At 51.9% G+C, this 20,498-nt stretch overlaps 1 protein-coding gene and 1 pseudogene across 1 annotated transcript; both read right to left on the bottom strand.

Moving 5' to 3' along the window:
* Positions 1 to 3,041: 3,041 nt before the first annotated feature.
* LOC125621558 (acetylcholinesterase-like) lies at positions 3,042 to 7,297 on the bottom strand. Its single transcript, XM_048818522.2, has 3 exons — positions 5,802 to 7,297; positions 4,199 to 4,365; positions 3,042 to 3,255 (listed from the first exon to the last, which is right to left on the bottom strand). The coding sequence occupies exons 1-3, from the start codon at positions 7,295 to 7,297 to the stop codon at positions 3,221 to 3,223; spliced, it is 1,698 nt and encodes a 565-aa protein (XP_048674479.2). The 3' UTR covers positions 3,042 to 3,220.
* A 6,403-nt stretch (positions 7,298 to 13,700) lies between these two features.
* On the bottom strand, positions 13,701 to 19,390 carry LOC125621560 (acetylcholinesterase-like; annotated as a pseudogene).
* Positions 19,391 to 20,498: the final 1,108 nt, after the last annotated feature.

Genomic DNA, 20,498 nt, shown 5'->3' with positions numbered 1-20,498 from the left:
TGCCACCACTAGTCACAAGTTGGTCACTGTTGACCCAAGTTGGGTGAGTCATGGCAGAATGCTGACTGCATATTACTTTGGCGTGGCAGAAGTCAACGTTTATTTCTTTATAATTTTGATGGATAATATCAAAGTTCGTTTTAAAGGATTTTTTTTCAATTTTTATTAATTTCAGCTTTTGGGAAATTCTGGGGGCAGGTCAGACAATTATTTAATGGCAGGTGAGAGCCAATAAGTTAAAGTTTCATGCACTGTAAAACATCAATTGTCAACCCCCCCTCTCAAAAGATATAAAGTAAGTTGAACTTCAATACATTTTCAAGCGGGATTTTCCTTATTTTGAGTATCTGTACATTTCATTTCAGAGGAACAGCCGTGTTAGTCTGTATTCGCAAAAAGAAAAGGAGTACTTGTGGCACCTAATTGGTTAGTCTCTAAGGTGCCACAAGTACTCCTTTTCTTTTTGCGAATACAGACTAACACGGCTGTTCCTCTGAAACCTGTCATTATGCAAGGCACTGCATTTAGCCGTATGGAGTGGAAATCTATCAACTGCATGAAATTTTAAATAAATTGGTTAGTCTCTAAGGTGCCACAAGTACTCCTTTTCTTTTTGTACATTTCATTGATTATCAATGGAAATATTTTTCCATCAGATTGTGTGTGCGCAGTGAAATCGATGTATTATGACGTGTACCGATGTATTGTAATCTTTCCAAGCCTAATATCGCTAAGGAGATTTAGCATAGATATCTGGGGCAGCAAGAGAGCAGGGGAGTTTCTGCTGGGTGGGATTGCGGAGAACTGGCAGAGCTGTGGAGGGGGGAAGCCCACAGCTGGGAAATCAAGAGGCTGTGGCTCAGGACCTGTGGGGAGTGGGGAGAAGTGAGGGCTTGGATGGGGCAGGGGCTGCAGGAGGAGACTGATGGTGATCGGCAGAGCTGGGGGAGAGGGATGGAGCCCAGAGCCGTGATAGCAGGGGGATCAGATTGGGATTGAGGAGCGTCGGTGGAGCTGTGGGGAGAGGGGAAGCCCAGGGCAGTGAGGGGATAGCCAGGGGCTTGTGTGTCAGGAGTGAATAGAGATTAGGTGAATTTTTCCCCTGGGGCTAATTAATGCATCTTCATCCTGTTCGTTCTTCTGTTGATCCAAACAAGTCACACGTTGGGTAATCAGTTGACTTGTGTGTGCGTGTTCTTTCCGTGCCCTGTGCAGCTCTGCGCAGATCGCCGGTTCAGCAGGCCTCGATAGCCCTACCCAGCATGGTTAAGTGCCGTAGGAGGGATCGTCATTAGTAACCCTGTTGAGGCCACTCGGTGCTTCTGTCCCAGGAGCTGCAATGTCCTTCGAAGATACTGCAGCATGTTCATTCAGCAGAGCTCGATGTTACTCGCAAACGAAGACCACAGGCTCAGTCCGGTGGCGAAGGTGCTCAGCCAGGTTTATTGTCCACGAAGCCCGGTCCTGGCTCCCTGGGTCAATGTCTACACTGCCACTCACACATGTATTAATACATACCCGTAACAGCCAACGGGACCTGCAACCCCTGAGCTCCATTGCCCAACCCTAACACCCTAATTATAACCTGGCTCCCCAAATCTGACTACCTGACTCTAACTCTTAAGCCTGTAACCCTTAAACCTACTCCTCGTCATCCCGCCCCTTAGCTCTCCTCACAGCCCTAGCTGGCTTCAGACCCCAGATTTTAGGTCTGAGCCAGCCCCAAGCCCAACCCCACTTCCTTCCTGGCCTATCCAGATTGTAAACCCAGCACGGCCCAGTCCAGCCCGCGTGCAAAGTGCCCCTCGCCCTGTCAGAGCAGGAGAAATAATAATAGATACAGCAGTTAACGATGGGAGAAATGATGGTTCAATGCTTCTTCAACTGAGGTCTGAGTTGAACTGAGAGAACTGAGCCATCGGGCATGCTGGAAGTCAGGATCTGGCGGGCTTGCCCTTCCAGGGGATGGGCGTTTTGCAAGAGTTGTGCCAAGCCCATGTGCTCTAGGGGTTTGTGCCTCCAGCCCCGGTTACTGGGACAATGATTAGGTGGTTGAACAGGGGCCTTTCCCCTCCAGGGGAGGCTGGATCTGATGTGGGGAGGGGCAGGGAAGGGGGAACCAGCTGGTTCAGGGGATGGGGAAAGGGACATGGGGCCTTTACTCTCTCTCGAGGGCTCTGGTTCCAGATTTTGTCATTCCCATCTGTGTGCACTGAGTTGTGGAGGCTCAGCCCAACCCCCAGGTGGGCCAGGGCCCCTGTCCCAAACTCCACCAGCTCCTGAGCAGGGAGGCTGAGGAATGACTGGACCACAGAGTCCCTGCCCCTCAGAGGAGATCTGTGCAGGGAATGGGGTCATGGGGAGTGGGTGCTGTGTGCATTTGGGGCACTCTCCTTGTCCCTATACCCACTTCGCCAACTCCCCATACCCTGCCAGCTGGCTGAGAAAACATCTGTCTCTGTGGCTTGTATTGTATAGTGGCCCACAAATGTCATCAATAAACCACCAATTTCCTTCGACTCCTTGGTGTGTACAGTTCTTCCTCACAGTCCAGTGAGCACCATCCAGGAGGGGATTGGGGCTAGTGGGTTAGAGCAGAGAGGCCGGGGGTCAGGATTCCTGGGTTCTCTCCCAAGGACTGGGAGGAGAGTGGGATCTAGTGGTTAGAGCAGAGGGGGGCTGGGAGTTAGGACTCCTGGGTGTTATCCCCTGTCTGAGGACGAGAGGGGATCTAAGGGTTAGAGAAGTGTGAGCTGGAAGTCAAGACGCCTGGGTTCTATCGCAGACCTTGGAGGGCATTGGGGTCTAGTTGGTTAGAGCGGAGAGGCTGGGAGTCAGGACTCCTGCGTTCCATATCTCTGGGTGCAGAGTGTGATCTCTGCACTTTGTCATTTGCCTCTTCAAACACCAGAGCAGCATTTACCCCCGATGTAATCTTTGTTCCCCATTATCTCAACACAACTCCCATCGCACCAACACTCTCTCTCTCTCCTACTCAGGAGGAGCTAATCAACCTCACACACCAGGGCTCGGTCTCCAGACTGAATATGCTTTAATGCACTGGGGGTGGAGGAATTGCAGAGGGAGGGTCAATCCATGGATTCCCAGCTGGTTCATTAGCAGGATCCTCGTTAATGAACTGGCAGGCACTAACAGGAACTGGATCCTCTGGTCTGCATGGAGGGTTCCCCCCATAAGGGGATTGTAATTGCTCAGCTCTTCATTCACGGCCCCCCAGGCTGGGCAGGTCTGCTCCTGTGGAACACACAATGAGTGGGGTTAACAGCAGTGGGGAGGAGCTCAGACTCTGCGGGGGTTTGTCTACTTGTAAACAGGAGAGGAGATCTGCAGAGGAAACCAGGTGCTGCAAAGGCTCAGTATGGGATGCTCTTCTCTTACAGTCACTGCTAATCTCTGTGCACTAGGGGGTGCTTTTCTGCAAAGAGCGGCTTGGGGGGGAGTCAGGAGGGAGCTGTCCCCCCACATTTAGTGCCCCCCAGTAATATATTCTAGCAGTGGGGAACGCTGTTCTGCTAGAGATCCCGTGTTTCGCAGCATCTGTGACCCCAGGGTCCAACGTGGAAGCTTCTGTTCTGCCTCCCATAAGCGGCCCCCTGGCACACGGGATTCCCAGTGACTATTGGATTCTCCTTGAATCCCTGTCTTACACAGTTACACAGTGGCTGCATCCCTCCCGAGAGCCAGCTCTATGTCATTCTTTCTTTGCCACCGTTCTCTTCTGTGTCATTACAGGCCACTTACCCTCAGCCCGCAGTGTCCTCAGATCCATCGCTTCATCCCCAGCCACCCTACCGGGAATCCCTCTGTCTGAGCTCATGCCTCCTCCCCTGAAATGGGGGCTACGTGGGGAGCCGATGGAGAGGAAACAAGGTTGTCATCTTCCTACCCAGAGGGGCTGAGGAAGAGAAGATGGGGTAGAACCTGGGGCTGCCCCACAGCAGATGGGATCTGGAGTTCCCAGGATATGCAAGTTCTCCCCCAGACAGGAGAATGGAGCATCTCTAGGAGACCAGAAGATCCCATGGAAAAGGGAATGTGAGCTGGGATCTTTTGCTGCTGGAGGGGAGCCATCTCCAATCCAGCCCAAGGGTTGGGGGCCTGGATGGCTGAGAGGGGTGGGGAGAGACGGGGCCTTTCCCCTCTAGAGCTGCCATCCTCTCATCCTGCTGATGCTCACCTGGGACCTTTGGTTTCTCTGACAGCACTGATGCCAAGAATTCACAGCGTGAGGCGGGTAATGCCCTCTCAGGTTTGGGCGGCTTCAGGCTGATGCGCTCAAAGTTCTGCTTTGCGTGGTCATAGGTGGGCCACTGCTTCCCGCTATCCTCTCCCACCATGGGTTTCCTGCATGGAAAATGAACATGCCCCACTTAGGTTAGTATTGTGGCTTGGTGGGGACAGGAACGTGCCCCAGCTGGTGTCTAACATCCCAGATGCAGGGGTGATTAGGAGCCAACTTGAAAAGTTTGGCCTCTTTCCAAAATGGCTGCTATCCCATGTTGCTGCAAATGAGAGTGGAGCCAGAGGCTGCCCTCAGTTAAGATGGGTGCTGCCTCCCAGTCTTTTCATATGGGGTGATGCTACAGGTTGCCCTTTATAAACTTGGCCACTTTATTTCGTTGTTCTCCATGAAATGGAAGCCACAGGCGGCCCTGAGTAATAATGGCTGCCATTGTAAAATGAGACTTCCTCTAGGGAAGATGGCCACTGTTTTCCATTGTTTGCAATGGGTCTGAAGCCAGGCTTCCCTCTGCAAAGATGGAATCCTTTGTGCTCACAGACAGGTCAGAGTAGTGTGGGGAGCAGAGCAACATACGGGGTGCGGGGGGGGGCATGGCTAGGGAATGTGGGGGCATAGATAGGAGGATCTGAACTGGAAGGGAGTGTCTAGTTTTGCTCTTACTTAAAATGGCGTCTCTCACTTGTCCTTTCAACGAGGATGCTGCCCTATCAGGGTAAGCTGCCACCACCAAGTTATTTAACAAAGAATTAGGGAAAGGACCACTTGGAGTTCCTATTCCCCCAAAATATCCCCCCAAGCCTTACACCCCCTTTCCTGGGGAGGCTTGAGAATAATATCCTAACCAATTGGTTACAAAAAGTGATCACAGACCTAAAGCCCTGGGTCTTAGGACAATAGAGAAATCAGTCAGGTTCTTAAAAGAAGGATTTTATTTAAAAAAAAAGAAGGTAAAAATCACCTCTGTAAAATCAGGATGGAAAATAATTTTACAGCGTAACAAAAGATTCAAAAACACAGAGGATTTCCTTCTGGGCCAAACTTTTAGGTTACAAAAAGAAAACCAGGAATACACTTTCCTCTCAGAACAGAGAAAATCACAAGCCAAAACAAAAATAAGCTAATGCATTCCCTTGCTTGTACTTACTGATTCTAATGGAGTTGGATTGCTTGCTTCCAGCCAGGTTACCTGAGCTTCTTAACCCTTTGCAGGGAAAAGGATTCTGTGCCTCTGGCCAGGAGGGATTTTATAGTACTGCATACAGGAAGGTTGTTACCCTTCCCTTTATATTTATGACAGGCCCCTTAACCTTCTCCTAGTTAAACTACATAGATTGAGATCCTTGAGTCTATCGCTATAAGGCAAGGTTTCTAATCCCTTAGACATTCTCGTGGCTCTTCTCTGGACCTTTTCCAATTTATCAAGACCCTATAATTACCCAGGTGATCCCATTTAACCTTCTTATAAATTGGCATGGCATTAGCTTTCTCCCAGTCTTCTGGATCAGGGGGACAAGAGGATTGTGGGGGATTGCCTTACCCGCTCCAGGCGTACACCGCAAGGTACTGCATCACCCTGCGGCTCAGCGCTACCTCAGCCTCTGTGTGGTTGGATCCTACCACGGATGCCAGGGTCCCGAACACGTAGGGGATCTCAGAGCCGTGTGGCACCCCCATCCATTCAGGTACAGACAAGCCACTGCTGCGGTGGGCGAAGTGGTAGGTGTACACAGGATTTCCAGCCTCTGCCTGTTGCCTTGCCATCTCCAGTACCGGGCACACAACTACATAGTCACCAGCGATTTGTTCCATGGCCCATCGGTACTGTGCCTCTCCCTGCTTCTCCCCTTCCTGGATGTACCACCGTGCCATGGCTTGGATGGCCTTGTCTGGCACCCCTGGCACTATCAGCCTCACCACCTGCAGCAGCTCCTCCCAGCCGATGGCGCTGGCGTTCTCCAGGTTAAAGCTGGGGGCAGCAAAGTATAATATGTAGGAACCTTCGTTGGTGACGAAACCAAGCCCGATGGGTATTGGCTGGCCGTGCCTGCCCTGCAGGAGTTTTGGTGGTGTATCAGGGAGGAAATCTCCATCTGGTGTCGGCACAAAGGGGAGCCCCAGCTGCTTCTTGTGGTTCAAGACGGAGAACTGGTGTTTGGGGAACTCCCCGGGTTCCTTCCCCTGCAGGCAGCCCACCAGGGCCGTGTTGTTACCATCGGAGCAGCCCAGCAGCTGGCCCAGCCTCTGGCCTCTGGCTTTGGCCTCTTCAAGTGAAATCCAAGCCCATGGTGCGTTCGGGGCTCCGCTCTGCAGTGCGGCCCTGGTGAAGAGGGGCCGGCTCCCCGGGGAGAGGAGGTGGAAGCCGACTGATCGAGCCCCAGCATCCTGGCCGAAGAGTAAGAAATGGGCCGGGTCCCCACCGAAGGCGGCCGCGTTGTCCCGCAGCCAGCGCATCGCCAGTCGCTGGTCCCATAGGCCGGCGTTCCCCGGGGCGGCCGGGGGCAGGGACAGGAAGCCCAGCGCCCCCAGCCGGTAGTTCATGGAAGCCACGATCAGGTTCTCAGTGGCAGCTAAGAAGCGCCCATCATAGATGTCGAGTGAGGCTGCCCCTGTGAAGAACCCACCACCGTGGATCCAGGTGATGATGGCGGCTGGCGGAGAGGGACGGGGATGGGGCACCCAGACATTGAGGAAGAGGCAGTCCTCAGACTGTGGCACTTTGAATGTCTGTGTTTCAGTCTGAGGGTAACCAGTGAGCAGAGGCTGGTGGCACATATTGCCAAAGCTAGAGGCTTCCAGGACGTGGCTCCAGGGCTGGTGGGGAATTGGCTTCTGGAAACGCAAGGCCCCCACGGGGGGCTCGGCGTAGGGGATGCCCAGGAATGCTGTCACTGTGCTGGAGCCGACCTGGAGGCGCTTGCCCCGGATGGGGCCGCTGGTGGTGAGCACCACGGTGCCATCGTCATCGGAACCAGAGCTGGAGCCCAGCAGGGAGAGGAGGAGCAGGCAGGGGAAAGTGGGGAGGAGTCCCAGCATCGCGGCAGCTGGAAGGGAAACCCCCGCAGAGGGAGTTATAGGGAACTGGATACATGGTCTCTCCCCTCTACGGGGTGCTGGGTCCCATCCAATCCCAGCCACCTAAATCCAGACAGCAGGAGGATGCTCCCTATGTCAGCATGGATCCCCTTTAGCAAATAGAACCTCCTTGTCGGTTCCACCCATGCTCTGGCTCCCTGCTGTGTTCCCTGCTCTGCATCAATCCTGACTCTCATTCTGGGAGGGGAGTGGGATCTAGTGGTTAGAGATGGGAGGGAGGCTGGGATTGAGGACTCCTGGGTTTTATCCTCAGCTTTGGGAAGGGAGTGGGGTCTAGTGGGCTAGAGTGTCGGGCTCTGGGAGCCAGAGCTCCTGGGTTCTATCACTGGTTCTGGATAGGGAGTGGAGTAAGGTGGGTTATACCACTGTGGGACCAGAGTCAAGAGTCCTGGTACCGGGCAAACTGGTTGAAATTATAATCAAGAGCAATATTGTCAGACATGTAGATGAACATAATTTGTGGAGGAAGAGTCAGCATGGTTTCAGTAAAGGGAAATCATGCCTCACTAATCTACTAGAATTCTTTGAGGTGGTCAACAAGCATGTGGCCCAAGGGGATCCACGGATATAGTGTACTTAGATTTTCAGAAAGCCTTTGACAAGGTCCCTCACCAAAGGCTCTTATGCAAAGAAAGCTGCCATGGGATAAGAGTGAACGTGCTGTCATGGATTACTAACTGGTTAAAAGACAGGAGAGAAAGGATAGGAATAAATGGTCAGTTTTCAGAATGGAGAGAGGTAAATAGTGGTGTCCCCCAGTGGCCTGTTCTGGGACCAGTTCTATTCCACAAATTCATAAATGATCTGGAAAAAGGGGTAAACAGTGAGGTGGCAAAATTTGCAGGTGATACAAAATTACTAAAGATGGCTAAGACCCAGGCAGACTGCAAAGAGCTACAAAAGGATCTCTCAAAATTGGGTGACTGGGCAACAAAATGGCAGATGAAATTTAATGTTGATAAATGCAAAGAGGTGCATATTGGAAAGCATAATCCCAACTATACATATAAAATGATGGGGTCTAAATGAGCTGTTCCCATTCAAGAAAGAGATCTTGGAGTCATTGTGGATAGGTCTCTGAAAACATCCACTCCATGTGCAGCAGCAGTCCAAAAAGCAAACAGAATGCTGGGAATAATGAAGAAAGGGATAGATAATAGGACAGAAAATATCATGTTGCCTTCATATAAATCCATGGTACGCCCACATCTTGGACACTGTGTGCATATGAGGTTGCCCCATCTCAAAAAAGAGATACTGGAATTGGAAAAGGTTCAGAGAAGGGCAAGAAAAATGATTCGGGGTATGGAACGGCTTCCGTATGAGGAGAGATGAATAAGACTGGGACTTTTCAGCTTGGAAAAAAGATGGCTAAGGGGAGATATGATTGAGGTCTGTAAAATCATGACTGGTGTAGAGAAAGTAGATAAGGAAGTGTTGTGTACTGCTTCTCATATCACAAGAACTAGGGGTCCCCCAATGAAATTAATAGGCAGCAGGTTTAAAATGAATAAAAGGAAGTATTTCTTCACACAGCGCACAGTCACCCTGTGGAACTCCTTGCCGGAGGATGTTGTGAAGGGCAAGACCGTAACAAGGTTCAGAAAAGAACTAGATAAATTCATGGAGGATTGGTCCATCAATGGCTGTTAGCCAGGATGGTCAGGGATGGTGTCCCTAGCCTCTGTTTGCCAGAAGCTGGGAATGGGCGACAGGGGATGGATCACTTGATGATTCCCTGTTCTGTTCATTCCCTGTGGGGTACCTGGCATTGGCCACTGTGCGAAGACAGGATCCTGGGCTAGATGGACCTTTGGTCTGACCCAGTAGGGCCATTCTTATGTTCTTATGCTCTGGGAAGGCATTGGGAACCAGTGAGTGAGAGCAGGGGGTGCTGGGAGGCAGGACTCTTTGGGTTCTCTCCCCAGTTCTGAGAATGGGGTCTGAAGAAAGGGTATTAGGTGGGTAACTGCCTAGACTGATCCCAATTCCTGCTGTTCTTCCACTTCATTCACTCCCTGGACCCCTCTGTCCCTATCTTTGAGCCAGTGGGGCCCCGGGTAGCACGGACTCACCTGCCCTTCTCCTTGGCACACTCACAGTCGTGTCTTGCGTCTCAGCAGGAATGGGAGCTGGGTGGATGCCTCAGATAGCAAGATTAACAGTCAGGGAGCAGCCACGGGGACTTATTTATCCTCAAATCCATGTTCTCATTGGGCTGTGCACACACGGGGGAAGGAGGATTGGGGCCGACTGGGTGGAGCTGCAGGGGAGGAGTCAAGGGCTTTGGGAACAGAGATCCAGTTGGGTTCACAGGGTGAGAGGTCTAGGGCCTGAAGGGCCGTGATCCCTGAATTGCAGCCACCTCTGCGGAGGGGCAGCTGGGTAACAGGAAATGAACTGGGGATCCTGTGTCCAAAGAAAGCACAGTGTTGATTTTTGGGTAGGGGGCAAAATGGAAGAAGTAAAGGGGGTGTTTAGCCAGGGGACCCAGGCGCATTCCCCACCCTGGAAGGATAGTGCCTGGGGATGTTCAGTGACAAGCGGGGCTTATGGCTAATGAGCAGGTGAGCACTTGCTGTAGCCCAGCACCAGTCCGGGGCATTTGGGTCTGCACCGACTCCAAGGGGAGGGCGCCCCCTAGTGAGTCCCCACACCCCTCCCTGCTGCATTGATCCCCCTAATGCCACGCTGGGGTATGGAGGTCAGCACAGACTGTGAGGGGAGAGGACCCTAGTGAGTGAATGCGTCCCTGTGGTAGGGCACATCCAAATGCCAGACGCCTTCTTGTCAACGTGATTGAATTGGCCTCGTTAGTACTGACCCCGCGCTTGCTAAGGCAACTCCTATCTTTTCAGGTGCTGTATATTTATACCTGCCTACTGTATTTTCACTCCATGCATTGATAAAGTGGGTTATAGCCCATGAAAGCTTATGCCCAAATACATTGGTTAGTCTCTAAGATGCCACAAGGACTCCTTGTTGTTTTTGCTGATACACATCTGAAAGCTACCCCTCTGAAATCTGTCTGGGGACAGCACCGCTGCCCAGCTCCCTGTAGCATCTGCAGATTTTCCGAGGTCTCCTTTTCAAATCCTGCCCTTGCTGCAGCCCTCTTAGCTTGGGAGAGCCGCTCCAGGCGAGATCCTGGTTCTGACATCATGTGATTGAGTCAGGATCATTAATGACAGCTCTGGGCATCTTTGTTCCTCCTGGGAGGGTGGGAGTAGGTCTGAAATTGCCCGAAGGTCCTGGGCTGCTTCTTAAGCTCATTTGGCAATAGGGGTTTTGTTTCTTCTAGTTGCCACCACTAGTCACAAGTTGGTCACTGTTGACCCAAGTTGGGTGAGTCATGGCAGAATGCTGACTGCATATTACTTTGGCGTGGCAGAAGTCAACGTTTATTTCTTTATAATTTTGATGGATAATATCAAAGTTCGTTTTAAAGGATTTTTTTTCAATTTTTATTAATTTCAGCTTTTGGGAAATTCTGGGGGCAGGTCAGACAATTATTTAATGGCAGGTGAGAGCCAATAAGTTAAAGTTTCATGCACTGTAAAACATCAATTGTCAACCCCCCCTCTCAAAAGATATAAAGTAAGTTGAACTTCAATACATTTTCAAGCGGGATTTTCCTTATTTTGAGTATCTGTACATTTCATTTCAGAGGAACAGCCGTGTTAGTCTGTATTCGCAAAAAGAAAAGGAGTACTTGTGGCACCTAATTGGTTAGTCTCTAAGGTGCCACAAGTACTCCTTTTCTTTTTGCGAATACAGACTAACACGGCTGTTCCTCTGAAACCTGTCATTATGCAAGGCACTGCATTTAGCCGTATGGAGTGGAAATCTATCAACTGCATGAAATTTTAAATAAATTGGTTAGTCTCTAAGGTGCCACAAGTACTCCTTTTCTTTTTGTACATTTCATTGATTATCAATGGAAATATTTTTCCATCAGATTGTGTGTGCGCAGTGAAATCGATGTATTATGACGTGTACCGATGTATTGTAATCTTTCCAAGCCTAATATCGCTAAGGAGATTTAGCATAGATATCTGGGGCAGCAAGAGAGCAGGGGAGTTTCTGCTGGGTGGGATTGCGGAGAACTGGCAGAGCTGTGGAGGGGGGAAGCCCACAGCTGGGAAATCAAGAGGCTGTGGCTCAGGACCTGTGGGGAGTGGGGAGAAGTGAGGGCTTGGATGGGGCAGGGGCTGCAGGAGGAGACTGATGGTGATCGGCAGAGCTGGGGGAGAGGGATGGAGCCCAGAGCCGTGATAGCAGGGGGATCAGATTGGGATTGAGGAGCGTCGGTGGAGCTGTGGGGAGAGGGGAAGCCCAGGGCAGTGAGGGGATAGCCAGGGGCTTGTGTGTCAGGAGTGAATAGAGATTAGGTGAATTTTTCCCCTGGGGCTAATTAATGCATCCTCATCCTGTTCGTTCTTCTGTTGATCCAAACAAGTCACACGTTGGGTAATCAGTTGACTTGTGTGTGCGTGTTCTTTCCGTGCCCTGTGCAGCTCTGCGCAGATCGCTGGTTCAGCAGGCCTCGATAGCCCTACCCAGCATGGTTAAGTGCCGTAGGAGGGATCGTCATTAGTAACCCTGTTGAGGCCACTCGGTGCTTCTGTCCCAGGAGCTGCAATGTCCTTCGAAGATACTGCAGCATGTTCATTCAGCAGAGCTCGATGTTACTCGCAAACGAAGACCACAGGCTCAGTCCGGTGGCGAAGGCGCTCAGCCAGGTTTATTGTCCACGAAGCCCGGTCCTGGCTCCCTGGGTCAATGTCTACACTGCCACTCACACATGTATTAATACATACCCGTAACAGCCAACGGGACCTGCAACCCCTGAGCTCCATTGCCCAACCCTAACACCCTAATTATAACCTGGCTCCCCAAATCTGACTACCTGACTCTAACTCTTAAGCCTGTAACCCTTAAACCTACTCCTCGTCATCCCGCCCCTTAGCTCTCCTCACAGCCCTAGCTGGCTTCAGACCCCAGATTTTAGGTCTGAGCCAGCCCCAAGCCCAACCCCACTTCCTTCCTGGCCTATCCAGATTGTAAACCCAGCACGGCCCAGTCCAGCCCGCGTGCAAAGTGCCCCTCGCCCTGTCAGAGCAGGAGAAATAATAATAGATACAGCAGTTAACGATGGGAGAAATGATGGTTCAATGCTTCTTCAACTGAGGTCTGAGTTGAACTGAGAGAACTGAGCCATCGGGCATGCTGGAAGTCAGGATCTGGCGGGCTTGCCCTTCCAGGGGATGGGCGTTTTGCAAGAGTTGTGCCAAGCCCATGTGCTCTAGGGGTTTGTGCCTCCAGCCCCGGTTACTGGGACAATGATTAGGTGGTTGAACAGGGGCCTTTCCCCTCCAGGGGAGGCTGGATCTGATGTGGGGAGGGGCAGGGAAGGGGGAACCAGCTGGTTCAGGGGATGGGGAAAGGGACATGGGGCCTTTACTCTCTCTCGAGGGCTCTGGTTCCAGATTTTGTCATTCCCATCTGTGTGCACTGAGTTGTGGAGGCTCAGCCCAACCCCCAGGTGGGCCAGGGCCCCTGTCCCAAACTCCACCAGCTCCTGAGCAGGGAGGCTGAGGAATGACTGGACCACAGAGTCCCTGCCCCTCAGAGGAGATCTGTGCAGGGAATGGGGTCATGGGGAGTGGGTGCTGTGTGCATTTGGGGCACTCTCCTTGTCCCTATACCCACTTCGCCAACTCCCCATACCCTGCCAGCTGGCTGAGAAAACATCTGTCTCTGTGGCTTGTATTGTATAGTGGCCCACAAATGTCATCAATAAACCACCAATTTCCTTCGACTCCTTGGTGTGTACAGTTCTTCCTCACAGTCCAGTGAGCACCATCCAGGAGGGGATTGGGGCTAGTGGGTTAGAGCAGAGAGGCCGGGGGTCAGGATTCCTGGGTTCTCTCCCAAGGACTGGGAGGAGAGTGGGATCTAGTGGTTAGAGCAGAGGGGGGCTGGGAGTTAGGACTCCTGGGTGTTATCCCCTGTCTGAGGACGAGAGGGGATCTAAGGGTTAGAGAAGTGTGAGCTGGAAGTCAAGACGCCTGGGTTCTATCGCAGACCTTGGAGGGCATTGGGGTCTAGTTGGTTAGAGCGGAGAGGCTGGGAGTCAGGACTCCTGCGTTCCATATCTCTGGGTGCAGAGTGTGATCTCTGCACTTTGTCATTTGCCTCTTCAAACACCAGAGCAGCATTTACCCCCGATGTAATCTTTGTTCCCCATTATCTCAACACAACTCCCATCGCACCAACACTCTCTCTCTCTCCTACTCAGGAGGAGCTAATCAACCTCACACACCAGGGCTCGGTCTCCAGACTGAATATGCTTTAATGCACTGGGGGTGGAGGAATTGCAGAGGGAGGGTCAATCCATGGATTCCCAGCTGGTTCATTAGCAGGATCCTCGTTAATGAACTGGCAGGCACTAACAGGAACTGGATCCTCTGGTCTGCATGGAGGGTTCCCCCCATAAGGGGATTGTAATTGCTCAGCTCTTCATTCACGGCCCCCCAGGCTGGGCAGGTCTGCTCCTGTGGGACACACAATGAGTGGGGTTAACAGCAGTGGAGAGGAGCTCAGACTCTGCGGGGGTTTGTCTACTTGTAAACAGGAGAGGAGATCTGCAGAGGAAACCAGGTGCTGCAAAGGCTCAGTGTGGGATGCTCATCCCTTACGGTCACTGCTAATCTCTGTGCACTAGGGGGTGCTTTTCTGCAAAGAGCGGCTTGGGGGGGAGTCAGGAGGGAGCTGTCCCCCCATATTTAGTGCCCCCCAGTAATATATTCTAGCAGTGGGGAACGCTGTTCTGCTAGAGATCCCGTGTTTCGCAGCATCTGTGACCCCAGGGTCCAACGTGGAAGCTTTTGTTCTGCCTCCCATAAGCGGCCCCCTGGCACACGGGATTCCCAGTGACTATTGGATTCTCCTTGAATCCCTGTCTAACACTGTCATAAATATAAAGGGAAGGGTAAACCCCTTTAAAATCCCTCCTGGCCAGAGGAAAACTCCTCTCACCTGTAAAGGGTTAAGAAGCTAAAGGTAACCTCTCTGGCACCTGACCAAAATGACCAATGAGGAGATATTTTCAAAAGGTGGGAGGAGGGAGAGAAACAAAGGGTCTGTCTGTCTGTCTTTATGCTGCCTTTGCCGGGGATAGACCAGGAATGGAGTCTTAGAACTTTTAGTAAGTAATCTAGCTAGGTACGCGTTAGATTATGATTTCTTTAAATGGCTGAGAAAAGAATTGTGCTGAATAGAATAACTATTTCTGTCTGTGTATCTTTTTTGTAACTTAAGTTTTTGCCTAGAGGGATTCTCTATGTTTTGAATCTAATTACCCTGTAAGGTATCTACTATCCTGATTTTACAGAGGGGATTTCTTTACTTCTATTTACTCCTATTTCTATTAAAAGTCTTCTTGTAAGAAAATTGAATGCTTTTTCATTGTTCTCAGATCCAAGGGTTTGGGTCTGTGGTCACCTATGCAAATTGGTGAGGCTTTTTACCAAACCTTTTCCAGAAAGTGGGGTGCAAGGTTTTGGGAAGTATTTGGGGGGAAAGACGTTTCCAAACAGCTACTGCCCCAGTAACCAGTATTTGTTTGGTGGTGGTAGCAGCTAATCAAAGAACAAAGGGTGGAATATTTTGTACCTTGGGGAACTTTTTGACCTAAGCTGGTAAAGATAAAGCTTAGGAGGTTTTCATGCAGGTCCCCACATCTATACCCTAGCGTTCAGAGTGGGGGAGGAACCTTGACATACACAGTTACACAGTGGCTGCATCCCTCCCAAGAGCCGGCTGTATGTCATTCTTTCTTTGCCACCGTTCTCTTCTGTGTCATTACAGACCACTTACCCTCAGTGTTCTCAGATCTGTTTCTTCATCCCCGGCCACCCTACCGGGAATCCCTCTGTCTGAGCTCATGCCTCCTCCCCTGAAATGGGGGCTACGTGGGGAGCCGATGGAGAGGAAACAAGGTTGTCATCTTCCTACCCAGAGGGGCTGAGGAAGAGAAGATGGGGTAGAACCTGGGGCTGCCCCACAGCAGATGGGATCTGGAGTTCCCAGGATATGCAAGTTCTCCCCCAGACAGGAGAATGGAGCATCTCTAGGAGACCAGAAGATCCCATGGAAAAGGGAATGTGAGCTGAGATCTTTTGCTTCTGGAGGGGAACCATCTCCAATCCAGCCCAAGTGTTGGGGGCCTTGATGGCTGAGAGGGGTGGGGAGAGACGGGGACTTTCCCCTCTAGGGCTGCCATCCTCTCAACCCACTGATGCTCACCTGGGACCTTTGGTTTCTCTGACAGCACTGATGCCAAGAATTCACAGCGTGAGGCGGGTAATGCCTTCTCAGGTTTGGGCGGCTTCAGGCTGATGCGCTCAAAGTTCTCCTTTGCGGGGTCGTAGGTGGGCCACTGCTTCCCGCTGCCCTCTCCCACCATGGGTTTCCTGCATGGAAAATGAACATGCCCCACTGAGGTTAGTACTGTGGCTTGGTGGGGAAAGGAACGTGCCCCAGCTGGTGTCTAACATCCCAGATGCAGGGGTGATTAGGAGCCAACTTGAAAAGTTTGGCCTCTTTCCAAAATGGCTGCCATTCCATGTTGTTGCAAATGAGAGGGATGCCAGAGGCTGCCCTCAGTTAAGATGGGTGCTGCCTCCCAGTCTTTTCATATGGGGTGATGCTACAGGTTGCCCTTTATAAACATGGGCACTTTATTCCGTTGTTCTCCATGAAATTGAAGCAACAGGCGGCCCTGAGTAATAATGGCTACCATTGGCCTACGACCCTTTGTAAAATGAGACTTCCCCTAGGGAAGATGGCCACTGTTTTCCATTGTTTGCAATGGGTCCGAAGCCAGGCTTCCCTCAGCCAAGATGGGCATCCTTTGTGCTCACAGACCGATCAGGGCAGTGTGGGGAGCAGAGCAACATGCGGGGTGTTGGGGGGGGGGGGGAGCATGGCCAGGGAATGTGGGGGCATAGATAGGAGGATCTGAACTGGAAGGGAGCATCTAATGTTGCTCTTACTTAAGATGGCGTCTCTCACTTGTCCTTTCAACTAGGATGCTGCCCTTACAAATCTCACTGTGATCAGGGAGATTGAAGCCACAAGCTGCCCTGAGTCAGCTGCCATTTGCCTACAGCCCTTGCACATGGCAGCCAGGTTGTCCCTAGGAAAGGTGGCCTCCAGAGATACTAGTGGAATGGAGGGTGTTGTCATCCCCATACAATGAGACTCTATCATCTGGTTTCCCCCCAAATACAGAACAGAATTATTTATTGAACGCTTTTGCCTTTTCTGCATTTCTATCAATAATTCTGCCATGTCCACCTTCTAAAGGACCAATCCTATTGTAAGGATTCTTTTTATTCCTAATATATTCAGAGAACTCCTTATTGTCCTAAATTCTGCTGGACATAGATTTCTCTGTGTGTCTCTTTGCTTCCTTTATCAATTTTCTATAATTCCTAATGTCTGATTTATATTCATTACTGTCAATTTGTGCTTTCTTCCATGTGTGGTATATTATGTTTTTGTTTGTTACAGCTGCCTTCCCTTCCCTAATCTGGGAAGAAATTGGCCCAAGCTGGGTGGCTATAACCAGAACGGGGAATGTTGAAGAGGTTTCTTTTGGGGTTTTGCTTGTTTGTTTATTTTTCATGCAAGGGAGCATGTCTTTTTTTATCTATGCTCTAATGTGTGCTTAACAGTTACATCACCACAGTTTCCTCAGGCAGAGATGTGAAAAAAACGCACCCCTGACTGCCGCAGCTGTGCTGACCTCGCCCCTAGGGGAGCTGTAGTTATGATGATGGAAAGATGCCTTTGTCAAGGTGTTTTCTGGGAAGGTGATTCTTCCCAACTACTAGAGCAATCCCGTTTGCTGCCGCAGGTTGTATCGACAGGATGAGCTGACGTAGCCAGGCCCGTAGAGTGTTTGTAGCATAAACATCCCCTGCGTTTGTGTGGCAGGGCTGGGAAAGGGCAGGCAGAGCTTTGAGGTCATTCACTACGAGCTGAAAACCTTGTTTCCTTGAATGAGGATGGGTGTGTTCGTAGGACCAGCGACATCCTGGTGCGGGAAGAAGAGAATTATCCCTAACCTGTAACTAGAGGGCTCAGATTTTACCTCCCTGAAGTAATTTCAGCTCTAGATCAGGGCTTATCATAGGATATCAAGGTTGGAAGGGACCTCAGGAGGGCATCTAGTCCAACCCCCTGCTCAAAGCAGGACCAATCCCCAATTTTTGCCCCAGATCCCTAAATGGCCCCCTCAAAGATTGAACTCGCAACCCTGGGTTTAGCAGGCCAATGCTCAAACCACTGAGCTATCCCTCCCCCCAAGGGTTTCACCCAAATAGGTTAACTATTTTTCAAAGAGACCCTTTCTTTGCCATGGCATTGAGCTGGGTCTTTCCAGATGTTGCGGACACCTGGCCAAAGAGTTACAGTGGCTCTCATGGTCTGACTCAGGGGGACAAGAGGAATGTGAGGGATTTCCTTACCCGGCGCTGTCAAACACCTCAGCATACTGCATCACCTTGTGGCTCAGCAATACCTCAGCCTCCGTGTGGTTGGCTCCTACCACGGACGCCGGGGTTCTGAACAGGTAGGGCAGTTCAGAGCCGGGTGGCACCCCCGTCCACTCAGGTATAGTCAAGCTGCTAGTGCGGTGGGCGAAGTAGTAAGTGTAGACAGGACTGCCGGCCTCTGCCTCTCGCCTAGCCACCTCTGCTACTGGGCACACAAAGAGGTAGTCACCAAAGATTTGATCCATGGCCCATCGGTACTGCCCTTCCCCCTGCTCCTCACCCTCCTGGCTGTATCTCTGTGCCATGGCCTGGGTGGCCTCTTCTGGTGCCCCAGGCGCTATCAGCCTCACAACATACAGCAGCTCCTCCCAGCCGATGTTGCTGGAATTCTCCAAGTTGAATCTCGGGGCAGCAAATAGCAGTATGTCGGAGCCTTCACTGGTGGTGAAACCGGCCACGATGGGCATCAGCTGGCCGTGCTCAGCCTGCAAGAGTCTTGGTGGTGTATCAGGGAGGAAATCCCGGTCTGGTGTTGGCACAAAGGGCAATCCCAGCTGCTTCTTGCGGCTCAAGATGGAGAACTCGTGTTTGGGGAATTCCCCTGCTTTCTTCCTCTGCAGGCAGCCCGCCAGGGCCATGCTGTTACCGTTGGAGCAGCCCAGTTGCCGGCCCAGCCTCTGGCCTCTCTCCTTGGCCTCCTCAAGTGAAATCTAAGCCCATGGTGTGTTTGGGGTGCCACTCATCAGCACGGTGCTGGTGAAAAGGGGCCAGCTCCCTGCGGAGAGGAGGTAGAAGCTGACTGACGCAGCCCCAGCATCCTGTTCAGCGAATATGAAATGGGCTGGGTCCCTGCCAAAGGCGGCTGCATTGTCCCTCAGCCAGTGCGTTGCCAAGTGCTGGTCCCACAGGCCGGCATTCCCCATGGTGTCCGGGGGCAGGGACAGGAAGCCCAGAGCCCCCAGCTGGTAGTTCATGGAGGTCACAATCACTTTTGTTGTGGCAGCTAAGAAGCTCCCATTATCGAGGTCTAGTGAGGCTGCACCTGAGAAGAACCCCCCGCCATGGATCCAAACAATGACAGGGCCCGGTGTGTGGGGCCGGGGATGGGATACCCAGATGTTGAGGAAGAGGCAGTCTTCGGACTGCGGTGTTTTGGGTGTGAACGTTTCAGCCTCAGGGTAACCAGTAAGTGGAGGCTGGAGGCAGGCATTGCCGAAGCTGGTGGCCTCCAGGACGTGGCTCCAGGGTAGGTGAGGAAGCAGCTTCTGGAAGCGCAAGGCCCCCACAGGGGGCTCAGCATAGGGGATGCCCAGGAAGACTGTCACTCTTCTGGAGCTGACCGGGAGGTGCTTGCCCCGGATAGGGCCAGTGGCAGTGAGCACCACGGTGCCATCGTCATCGGAGCCAGAGCTGGGGCCCGGCAGGGAAAGGAGGAGCAGCAGAGGAGCATGGGAAGGAGTCCAAGCATCACAGCAGTTGGAAGGAAACACTGCCCCGTCCCTGCAAGGGAGTTATTGGGAAAGGTATGGGGCCTTTCCCCCTAGGGTTGCTGGTTCCCATCCAGAGCCAGCTACATAAATATAGACTTGAACAGAGAGGGAAAGGGAGTGGAGGAAGTGGAAAAACAGCTAGAATTGGGATCACTCTTGGTAATTACTCACTTGATACCCTCTCCACAGATCCCATTCTCAGAGCTGGGCATAGAACCCAGGAGTCCCGGTCCCCGTCCCCACCGCTCTAACCCACTAGACCCCACTCCTCTTCCAGAGCTGGGAATAAAACCCAAGAGTCCTTGTCCCCAGCCCCCCTGCTCTAACCCACTAGATCCCTCTCCTGTCCCAGAGCCAGGGACAGCAAGGGAAGGGAGCATCTGATCTGCCTTTGGTTGTTTCCTCCTGGCTGTGCAGTGAATTCTCACTACTGAGCCCATTGCCTGCCTCCTCCTGGCACCCAACAGGCCCGAACCAGCAAGGATCCCCGAGAGAGCATCTGCCCAAGGAGAGCCCGGGGTCACAGCTGCTGGGCTCAGGGATACAATTCTGGCAGGCGCTGTGAAAGGCAACTTCAGGCAGGACACCTGGGTTCTATTCCCAGTTCTGGGAGGGGAGTGGGGTCAATTGGTGAGAGCAGTGGGGGCTGGGAGACAGGATTTCCGGGTTTTATCCCCAGCTCCGGGAGGGGAGTGGGGTCTAGTCAATTAGAGCAGGGGTGGGAGCTGGGTTCTATCCCCAATTGTGGGAGCGGACGTTGTGGTCACCCCACAACCTCTTCCACTCCGTTCCCCAAGAACTCAGTTCCACTCCAGTCTGGTCGCTCTGGTCCCTGTATTTGGCACACAGCAAAGCTACGCTCAGTTGATCAGACTCAAGCATAGGGGACGGGCGTAGGGCCTACCCCACACCCAAAGCTACGCAGCAAACCTCTTCCTTTGTAGACATTTACACATTACTCGGCATTCGCGACACATTGCATCCCGTATTTTGGGACTGGCTCCGTCACTTTGCAGGAACAAATCCCTCTGCAGCATGCACTGTCCATGCACTGTCATTGGACGACTTACTCTTTCCCTCATCTTA

Source organism: Caretta caretta, chromosome 14 (assembly GCF_965140235.1).
Source record: "Caretta caretta isolate rCarCar2 chromosome 14, rCarCar1.hap1, whole genome shotgun sequence".
Classification (NCBI taxonomy): Eukaryota; Metazoa; Chordata; order Testudines; family Cheloniidae; genus Caretta; species Caretta caretta.
Note: the sequence above shows the minus strand (reverse complement) of the source record. Positions and strands in the feature narration are given on the sequence as shown.